The following is a 10751-nucleotide window of genomic DNA, read 5'->3' on the forward strand; positions in this document are numbered from 1 at the left end:
GGGAACTTGGCCCTAGTGGCCGCCAGGGCTCGTGTGCAGAGCTGCCCGGCGATCTCCCAGACGTCCTCTGCTGCCCGCAGCTGGGTCCACACACTCCATGCAGACTTAGCTTGAAAACACTGACAAGTCCTCCCGCAGAGCCATGATGTCTGGCCAGGCCTGACCGAATGAAGCAGGCCCAGAACTTCAGATGGCTGAGGCTGCCCTTTGTCTGGGTAAGTGTCATGAAAAACTGGTACTGTGGGGTGAAGCCACACGGGGCTCTCTGTTTCTTTTGAATAGAGCCATCAGAGCAGTTAGAAAGTCTCAGCTTCTGTCAGGACCATGTCGGCCTTGCCTTTTTTCCAAGACCTTGATCACGAGGGACACAAATTGGCTTCGTTTCTGTGCAAACCTCCGGCTTCTTTCCTCTTTAATATTACAAAATAGGCTCAAGGAGCCCAGTGCAACATGCTTTATAAACAAGATATAAAATTATTGAGCCGGCACTGGTGGCTCATGCCTGTCATCCTAGCTACTCAGGAGGCTGAGATCTGAGGATCATGGTTCAAAGCCAGCATCTGGGAGACCCTTATCTCCAATTAACCACTAGGAAACCAGAAGGGGTGCTGTGGCTCAAGTGGTAGAGCATTTGCCTTGAGCTGAAGAGCTGAGGGACAGCGCCCAAGCCCAGAGTTCAGGCCCCACGACTGACAACAAAAAAACAAAAATAAATAAAGTTATCGACAAAAAGGCAGGAGGAATATCATTGTTATTAATATTATTGACACTCAGTTACCCATAGCGGTACAGGATAGTAAGGTGTGACGTGGTGCTCAGATCCAGAGGAGGAAGCAGAAGGCTTAGTTGTTTTTTGGTTTTTTTTTTTGGTCGGTCGTGGGGCTTGAACTCTGGGCCTGGGCACTGTCCCTCAGCTCTTCAGCTCAAGGCGAGCGCTCTACCACTTGAGCTACAGCGCCACTTCCAGTTTTCTGGCGGTTTATTGGAGATAGGAGTCTCACGGTCTCTCCTGCCCGGGCTGGCTTTGAACCGCGATCCTCAGATCTCAGCCTCCTGAGTAGCTAGGATGACAGGCGTGAGCCACCAGCGCCCGGCAGCAGGAGGCTTAGTATCTGTTTGTTTCCATGACAACTGCTTCACATGTGTTCTCTGGTACTCATCAACAAGGCAGAAGTCTCTCGATTTTTTTCTTTTTCTTTTTGAACTCTGGGCCTGGGCGCTGTCCCTCAGCTCTTCAGCTCAAGGCCAGTGCCCTACCATTTGAGCCACAGCGCCACTTCTGGTTTTCTGGTGGTTTATTGGAGATAAGAGTCTTGTGGACTTTCCTGCCCAGGCTGGCTTTGAACCTCGATCCTCAGATCTCAGCCTCCTGAGTAGCTGGGATGGCAGGCATCAGCCACCATCACCAGGCAGCTGAAGTCTCTTTATTAAGAGACATAACTGTGGTGTTGTTTTTTTTTTATTTTAAATCATGCTATTTAAAAACATGAGGTGGTCATAAAACTTTCAACCAGCCCAAAGGATTAAAGAAAGACACCTCAGCCTGTCTCCGGTGCCCTGCCCAGCCATAAACTAAACGCACTTTGCTAATCAAGAGATGGAGCTTACAGAAAGCCGGCCACTGGCCGCAAACAGTGATCAAATGTCTAATGGCCAAGTATGTCTCAGCTCACCCAGTCTTCCTGCAGTCTTGTTTTCTGTTTGTTTGTTTGGCTAGTACCAAGGTTTGGATGCAGGGCTTAACTCCTGCTCAGATGATGCCTTGCCCCTTAGTCACACCTCAGCCCAGCTTTTTCCTGGTTATTTTGGAGAGGCAAGGTCATAGACATTTCTGCCCAGGCTAATTCCTGACTGAAATCCTCTGGAGTCCACGTTCCTTAGTAGCTGAGATTATAGGCATGAGCCACTAATACCGGACTATGCTGCGGCTGCTGCTGCTTTTGCTGCTGCTTCTGCTTCTTCTTTTTCCTCCTCCTCCTCCTCCTCCTCCTCCTCCTCCTCCTCCTGCTCCTCCTCCTCCTCTTCCTCCTCCTCCTCCTCTTCCTCCTCCTCCTCCTTTTCCTCCTCCTCCTCCTCTTCTTCTATGTGCTACTACTGGGGATGGAACTCAGGACATGGGTGCTGTCCCTGAGCTTTTGTGCTTTTTGGTGATTAAGTGGAGATGAGTCTCAAGGACATTCCTAGGCTGGTTTTGAAATGTGATTTCCAGATCTCAGCCTCCCGAGTAGCTAGGATGACAGGCGTGAGCCACCGGCGCCTGAGTCTGCAATCTGATGTTTTATATCCACCATCACTTCTAGGACCTGTAAACTTGCCCATTTTCTCTGTCTCCAGAACCAGGCTGTCAGCACGATGAGAGCTGCAAACCGGTCCAGCGTGTCGGAGTTCCTCCTGCGGGGACTGTCCAGGCAGCCCCAGCAGCAGCAGCTCCTCTTCCTGCTCTTCCTCACCACGTACCTGGCCACCGTCCTGGGAAACCTGCTCATCGTGCTGGCCGTCAGCACAGACGCACGCCTGCGCAGCCCCATGTACTTCTTCCTCAGCCAGCTGTCCTGCGTGGACGTCTGCTTCTCCTCCACCACGGTCCCCAAGGTGCTGGCCAACCACATCCTCGGGAGCCACACCGTCTCCTACCCTGGCTGTCTCACGCAGATGTATTTTGTTTTCCTTTTCGTGGACATGGACAACTTCCTTCTGGCCGTGATGGCCTATGACCGCTTTGTGGCCATCTGCCACCCCTTACATTACACAGCGAAGATGACTCCTCAGCTCTGTGCGCGGCTGGTCTCTGGGTCCTGGATCGTTGCCAGCCTCAACGCGCTGTTGCACACCCTGCTGATGGCGCGGCTGTCCTTCTGTGCGGACAATGCCATCCCGCACTTCTTCTGCGACGTGACGCCCCTCCTGAAGCTCTCCTGCTCAGACACGCGCCTCAACCGCCTGATGATTCTCACCGAGGGCTCCGTGATCATGATCGCCCCCTTCGTGTGCATCCTGGCCTCCTACGTCCTCATCGCCGGCGCTGTCCTGAGAGTCCCGTCCCCCAGGGGGAGGTGGAAAGCCTTCTCCACCTGCGGCTCCCACCTGGCCGTGGTCTGTCTCTTCTACGGCACCATCATCGCTGTGTATTTCAACCCTTCGTCCTCACACTCCGCGGAGAAAGACACAGCGGCCACAGTGCTGTACACAGTGGTCACCCCCATGCTGAACCCCTTCATCTACAGCCTGAGGAACAGGGATTTGAAAGCGGCTCTCAGGAGAGTGGTCCCCAGGCAGATGTCCTCTTGCTGATGGCTGTACCACAGATCTGTCAACCAAGCAATCTTCACTATGTCACTGATGTCCTGTGGTGTGTTTGTCAAAGTGTTTAATGAGCTAGAATAAATGCACCAAGTCTGCTTATTTACAATCTTGCTCTTCTAAATTTTTCAGGGAAAGCTGGCTTCCAGAGCTCACAATGGGAGGCTAGAGGGGCAGGAGTAGGAAGGCAGCCTGGCTGCTGAGCCAGCCCCAGGCCCATCTGGGTTCGATATTGAGACCCTGTCTTAGAGAGAGAGAGAATACGGGAAGGGGTGCTGTAGCTGGAAGTAGTAGAGCGCTGGCTTTGAGCAAAAAAGCTCAGAGACAGCACGCGGATCCGCGTTCAAGGCCTATGACAGACAAAAATACAAGCATGATACTTGTTTCTAGATGCTTTATTTTAAATATTCTTTTTTGTTGTTGTTGTTGTTGGTCGTGGGGCCTGAACTCTGGGCCTGGGCGCTGTCCCTCAGCTCTTCAGCTCAAGGTGAGCGCTCTACCACTTGAGCTACAGCGCCACTTCCTAAATATTCTTATATTACATTTTTTTCTTTCCACCTGGGTATGTAATTCAGTGGTGCAGCATTTCACAGTATTACAAAAGCTTTCAGTTTGATTCCCAGAGCCACCAAAAAACATGGCAGTTTTCTTTCCTTCTTTCTTTCCTTCCTTCCTTCCTTCTGTCCTTCTTTCCTTCCTTCCTGCCTTCCTTTTTTTCTGGAAGTTGATTCTGAGGGCTTGATCCCTATACTGCCCAGAAAAGTCTTTCTCAGTGACATCACTTTGAAAGCTTACATTTCACTCAGGTGTTTACTCTTTTTTATTTTTTTTGGTCTAGTCGTGGGGCCTGAACTGTGGGCCTGGGCGCTGTCCCTCAGCTCTTCAGCTCAAGGCTAGTGCTCTACCACTTGAGCCACAGCGCCACTTCCGACTTTTTTCTTTTTGCTTATGTGGTGCTGAGGAATCGAACCCAGGGCCTCATGAATGCAAGGCAAGCGCTCTACCACTGAGCCACCTTCCCAGCCCTCAGGTGTTTACTCTTACGTTTTAGAAAATGGTTGTTTTTTTGGGGGGGTCGGTCGTGGGGCTTAAACTCTGGGCCTGAGCGCTGTCCCTCAGCTCTTCAGCTCAAGGCCAGCGCTCTACCACTTGAGCTACAGCGCCACTTCCGGTTTTCTGGTGGTTTATTGGAGATAGAAGTCTCAAGGTCTCTCCTGCCTGGGCTGGCTTTGAACTGCGATCCTCAGATCTCAGCCTCCTGAGTAGCTAGGATTACAGGCGTGAGCCACCAGCGCCTGGCTGTACATACATATTCTTGACCCAACTCGTCATCTCAATGGGATCTGGGAGCTGGTTGTTACCCATCTTTACCTTCCTTAGGGGGTGTGAGTATATTTTCTGGGTTGATATCACATGACTTTCCTCGTTCTTCATGACTTCTCATTATGAAGACTGAGCCCTCAGGCATCTATGGCCTCCAATGTAGGTAGAGCCAATACAGGTGAACGATTTGGGTCCTTGGCTATCCTGTGTGGGCCACAGCTTTGTGTTGAGCAGGCTAGTCCTTTGCCTATAAATCAGTTTTCACTTTCTCAGCACGCAATTTTACTGTCTTATATTGGCAGATATGTTTAGTATATGTTTTTAATTTTTCAAGGAAAAGACAATTTGTGTTCTTTCTTTCCATATGCCTTGTCTTCCTCTCCCAGAGGAGCAAATTCGCCCTGAGCCATCAGGACTAAAGTCGTAGGTGCCCTGCTCTTTTTAGAGCCTTGGCTTACTGTTGTGGGCTGAGGCTGTCATTCCTCCCTTGGAAGCTTCTTCAGAAAACTCCTCGAGCCCCTGAACATATGTGACCATCTCATGTGCTCATTCATCCTCCCTCTCCCTCCTCCTCCTCCGTTCTCCACAGAGGGTCCTGAGATGTTCCGCATTCAGATCTCCTACTTCCACAGGAGATCTGACTGCTGGCGCTGAGGAGGTAATGATCTGACTTTCAACCAGGCTGTCCTTTACAAAGGTGAGCGTGGCTGGGTGCCAGTGGCTCACGCCTGCAATCCTAGCTACTCAGGAGGCTGAGATCTGAGGATCAGAGTTTGAAGTCAGCCTGTGTAGGAAAGTCTACGAGACTCTTATCTCCAATTAATCACAGAAAAACCTGGAAGTAGCGCTGTGGCTCAGGAGGTAGAGTGCTAGCCTTGAACAAAAGAGTTCAAGGACAGTGCCCAGACCCTAAGTTCAACCTCAGGACTGGAAAAAAAAAAAGAAAAAAGAAAAAGAGATAAGGTTGAAGTAGGCAACCAGAGCCATGTGCCTGGCACTTCAGCTAAAGTCTGGAGGGTTGTCATTCTATGCCAGCCAGGGCAGAAAAGTCTATACGACTCCATTGTCAATGGCAGAAGCTGGGTATGCCATTGTAGCGAGAACAGGAAGTCTAAGATTGATAGACTGAGGTCCAGGCACATATCCAGACAGGAAGTGAAACCTTATTCGAAAACATAAAATAAAACCTACCACCCTCAAGTGCTGGAGGCATTGTTTGGTAGTCACATGCCTGCCAAGCAGGCATAAGGCCCCAAGTTCAAAGCTCAACACTGCCAAAAGAAAAAAGAATTAAAAATATGTGAGATTGATCGAGGATCAATGGATAAATGGATCCTCAGGGAAGGCTGGGCCTTTGTGCTAAAGTTTAGAATCAGTTTGTCCACCAAAGATTTATGCACTGATCCTTGATATAACAGAATTGAGAGGTACTGGGTTTTTTGTTTATTTATTTTGTTTTGGGGCCTGAACTCAGGGCCTGGGAGCTGTCCCTGAGCTTTTGTTCTCATGGCTAGTGTTTTACCACTTGAGTCACAGCTCCAGGTTAACTGGAGATAAGAGTTTCAAGGACTTTCCTGCCTGGGCTGGCTTTGAACCATGATTGTCAGATCTCAGGAGCTAGGATTGCATGCGTGCGCCATCATTGTCTGGCTGTGGTGTTGGTTAGTTAAGAAGAGAGGCCCAGGTGGGCGGGGATTCCATCACAGGCCACCATCCTTGCAGAGGACTGGTGTGGTTTTTGAAGGGTTGGGTTATTTCTAGGGAGAGAAGGTCGTTATAACAGAGTGAGCCTAAACCCTTACTGCCTCTTACCTTCTCTTAAGGCCACGTGTCTTGTTCTGCACATGCTTCTGGTTACTTTTGCACACATTCCCAGCTTGGCATCATACACCACCCGTGACAGATGCCTTGGACAGATGCCAACACCAATGCATCTAAAATTGTTATTATTTCTCAGTCTAGAAACTTCCCAAAATTTCCAGTCCAGCAGACTGTACTGACACTAGAAAAGTATCTGCAGAGAGGTGGCCTGTCCTAACAGCAATACTAAGATTTGTGCCTGGTGAATTGGATGTAGCTTCTCTTTATACTTAACCTGATGACAGAACAAACTGGGAACAGACTCAGAAATGGGCATCCAATGTATGCACAGCGTTGCTCAATCTATCTGAAGTGGAAATACAGCCCTCATACTAAATGCTTTAAGGGATCTAGTCCAACTCTACCAATCTACACCTTACCCTCTGTCCCTGCAACCTGTTACTGCATGTGGGCCCAAAACCCTAATGAGAGACGAGGGGGAAACCACTCCCCTCAGACACCACGACCACGTCCTTCTTTCTCATAACTGACTTCAAACTTACACATCTCAGCTGACATCAGCAAGGTGATGACATGGGAGGTGTTGGGGAATTTCCCCTGGGATTTATCTCCAGACTGCTTTGTCCCCAACATGTGACCCAGGGCTCCCTCGATGCGCTTCTTCAGGAGGGTGCCCAGGGACCAAGAAGGAGCCGGGTCAATTATTTTCTGTGTGTATCTAATGAGACCCTCAGGAAGTCTAGTCCCCAGGGAGCCACGGATGTGACTGTACATTCTTGTCTGATCCACCCCTCCCCCCAATCCTGCTCCAAACATCCTTCTTGTACAGAGGGCTACGACCATGGACAGCTCAGGCCATGTGAAGACTTTCCAGTACTTAAAGAGTGACACTGACCAGCAACTCCCAGGTAAAGAGCACTCAGGGGCCTACACCACCAACCCGGCCTGGCGCCCTGCCACGGTGGCAAGGCCAGCTTTGTATTAGCGCGTGGTGTTCCGTCAGGCACCCCCGTGGCTAACACTTCCACACCTGGGAGCGATTGCAACAGGGGTGAACAGGACATTCGCACAATTGCCATCCACCGATTCTCTTGTCCCTGTTAGCTGCTGCGGGGGGCGGGAGGGGGCGTGCCTAGGGACTTTTCACAAAGAGCCGTGTCGTTGTAGGGTTATGGCTGGGCCTGTGTGCCGTTCTCATGTTATGCTTTCTAATGTGAGAAGAATGAGTCCGGCGGGACCAGCAGCACAGAGCACCGGGCGTTGGGAATTCGTGTGGTGCGAACTAGGGGCGGCCCGGGCTGCAGCACCAGTCATTCCGTGCTAACCTCAGCATCCGCAGTTCTGCCCTCTGCTTTCCTCCTTCCACGGCTGAGAGAATGAGAGCTGCAAACGGGTCCAGCGTGGCCGAGTTCCTCCTGCGGGGACTGTCCAGGCAGCCCCAGCAGCAGCAGCTCCTCTTCCTGCTCTTCCTCACCACGTACCTGGCCACCGTCCTGGGAAACCTGCTCATCGTGCTGGCCGTCAGCACAGACGCACGCTGCGCAGCCCCATGTGCTCTTCCTCAGCCAGCTGGCCTGCGTGGACGTCTGCTTCTCCTCCACCACGGTCCCCAAGGTGCTGGCCAACCACATCCTCGGGAGCCACACCGTCTCCTACCCTGGAGGAACCCACGCCCGCCAGGAACCCACGCCCGCCAGGAACACAAGGGAGAATAAACACTTTTGGGGGAATCAGACTCAATGGGAGGGTGCCGAGAGAGACATCAGTATCTGGGCTCTGGTGAAAAGCTGTCAGGAGAGGATGGACTTAAGGCGGATGAGATTCCAAAGAGAAAAATTCTGACTGGCGATCCATGTATTTCATGTAGGGGAAGAGTAAGTCTGAGCTGAGCTGTTATTTGGCCAAAAAAACCCTGCAGTAACTCCCATCCGCCACCTCCGGTGGATGTCTGGTTATTTTTGTGGCGATGCCAATGTTCATGTTTGGGGGCTGAGACTTCATTATAGAATGTTTACATGCCAGGAAAATGAAATGTCACTTTAAATTTGACGTGTGTGTCACAACTGAGGAAAATGAAATGGGTTTTTAGCAAGCGTGGTTTTTGTTTCAGGAAAGGCGGGGGTGTAATGATCCCAAGACTGAGATATTGTCTTTGGTGGCTGTGTTTTCTTCCAGCCAACACTCAAGACGCCCATTAGTACTGGTCGTCAGAAGTCAGGAGGTGCTGCCCTGCACCAGAAACGGATCTGACTTGTGCTAACAGAAAGCAAAAACTATTATCAAGCTGAGTGCCGGTGGCTCACGCCTGTCATCCTAGCTACTCAGGAGGCTGAGATCTGAGGATTGCGGTTCAAAGCCAGCCTGGGCAGGAAAGACTATGAGACTTCTATCTCCAATAAACCACCAGAAAACCAGAAGTGGCGCTGTAGCTCAAGTGGTAGAGTGCTAGCCTTAACTCTGAAGAGTGCAGGGGCAGCGCCCATGCCCAGAGTTCAAACCCCATGACTGACAAAAACAAAACAAACAACGATTATCACTGCATTTCCTATTTTTCTAAAGATTATTTTGACTCATATGTATTCTTTGGGCAAGATATATTTGAAGCCAGAGTTTAACATTCTGGTGCAAAAAAAGAATTGGTATCTGTAGTAGTCATTTGTGCATAGCTGTTAGATCAAAATATGTATGTACACACACAGTCACCAAGCTAAGGCACTGGTAGGGTTGAAGGTGAAACTGGTTCAAGTTGGAGTGGAAAGAAAAGACACTGCTTGCCAACTGTGAATCAGAACATCGGTTTTGATTACAGAACCAAAAGCTCGGCAGGTGCTCTAAGTGCTGACAGCTAGGCAGCTGCTCTAAGCAATACTTGGCCGCTTCCTGGGTGTGCATGTGGGTCCCACAAAGGACAAAATGGGGCAGCAACTCCCATACTGTCCTGGCAATCCCTGTGCCTGGGCCAGAATAATAATGCTGTGGGCAGACAGTCCGGTCCCTGGCTTTACAGGGCACTGTTGATTCAAAAGACAAATTCATGGGGCTGGGAAGGTGGCTCAGTGGTAGAGCGCTTGCCTTGCATGCCGGAGGCCCTGGGTTCAATTCCTCAGCACCACATAAGCAAAAAAAAAAAAAAAAAAAAAAAAAAAAAAAAGACAAATTCATTAAAGGGTAGTTGTATGTGTGTGTGTGTGTGTGTGTGTGTGTTGATACTGGGGTCAATGTTTGCTCTTGGCTGGAACCAGTTGTAGCTCTTTGTTCATCAACTGGAGAAAAGGATTCTCTGGGATGGGCTGGGAAGGTGGCTCAGTGGTAGAGTGCTTGCCTTGCATGCATGAGACCCTGGGTTCGATTCCTCAGTACCACATAAGCAGAAAAAGCAGGGCTGAGGCTCAAGGGGTAGAGTGCTAGTCGACAGCGCCCAGGCCCAGAGTTCAAGCCCCATGACCGACAAAAAAAAAAAAAAGGATTCTCTGGGATCTGCCTACCTCAGCTAGCTTCTGACTCCAACCTTCAGATATAGGTCTGTAGAGCAAGTAGGATTGCAGCCTTGAGTTACAGGTGCCAGCTGTAAGGTTCTTTTTCAGTTATTGTTTTACAATAATGCTTTAGGGCTAAACAGAATCATAAAGCCTACTTCCTTCAGAATGCTTTGTGTTAAAATACAATTTTAATACAATCGTGTTAAAAATAGAAAAATACCAAGTCAGGAAATAACTATTATTTGATGATAAACTTTTACCACAAACAGAAATTATTGAAAAATTTCAGTTTGGTAGTTACAAAGATATCACTCTAAAACTCTCTTATTTAGGAACAATAACCAAATAGAAAAGTAAATGGGGGGCTGGGAAGTTGGCTCTGTGGTAGAGCACTCGCCTTACATGCATGAGGCCCTGGGTTCGATTCCTTAGCACCACATAAGCAAAAAGAAAAAACCCGGAAGTGGTGCTGTGACTCAAGTGGTAGAACGCTAGCCTTGAGCTGAAGAGCTGAGGGACAGCGCCCAGGCCCAGAGTTCAGGCCCCACGACTGGACCCCCCCCCCAAAAAAGAAAAGTAAATGGGGGGAGGACAATAACCCTATCCAGGCATCAGTGAATCAAGCTTGTAATCTTAGTTGCTCAGGAGGCTGAGATCTGAGGACTTCAGTTTGAGGACAAACTGAGCCGGAAAGCCCATGAAATTCTATATCCAATTAACCATCAGAAAACCAGAAGTGGTACTGTGGCTCCAAGTAGCAGAATTCAAGCCCCATGGCTGACAAAAAGACAAAAGAAAAAAAAAAAAAAAAAAACAACACCTAACAAA

General features: G+C 49.5%; 1 protein-coding gene across 1 annotated transcript; it reads left to right on the plus strand.

Moving 5' to 3' along the window:
• The first annotated feature begins 2352 nt into the window (after positions 1–2352).
• On the plus strand, positions 2353–3291 carry LOC138825285 (olfactory receptor 1f45-like). Its single transcript, XM_070019682.1, has one exon. The coding sequence runs from the start codon at positions 2353–2355 to the stop codon at positions 3289–3291; it is 939 nt and encodes a 312-aa protein (XP_069875783.1).
• The last annotated feature ends 7460 nt before the right edge of the window (positions 3292–10751 follow it).

This window comes from Dipodomys merriami, unplaced genomic scaffold (genome assembly GCF_024711535.1).
Source record: "Dipodomys merriami isolate MVZ:Mamm:240054 unplaced genomic scaffold, mDipMer1.0.p SCAF_137, whole genome shotgun sequence".
NCBI classification, from domain to species: Eukaryota; Metazoa; Chordata; class Mammalia; order Rodentia; family Heteromyidae; genus Dipodomys; species Dipodomys merriami.

Excerpts from the sequence above, each read along its gene's own strand:
- LOC138825285 (XM_070019682.1), top strand. The coding sequence starts at position 2,353 with ATGAGAGCTGCAAACCGGTCCAGCGTGTCGGAGTTCCTCCTGCGGGGA.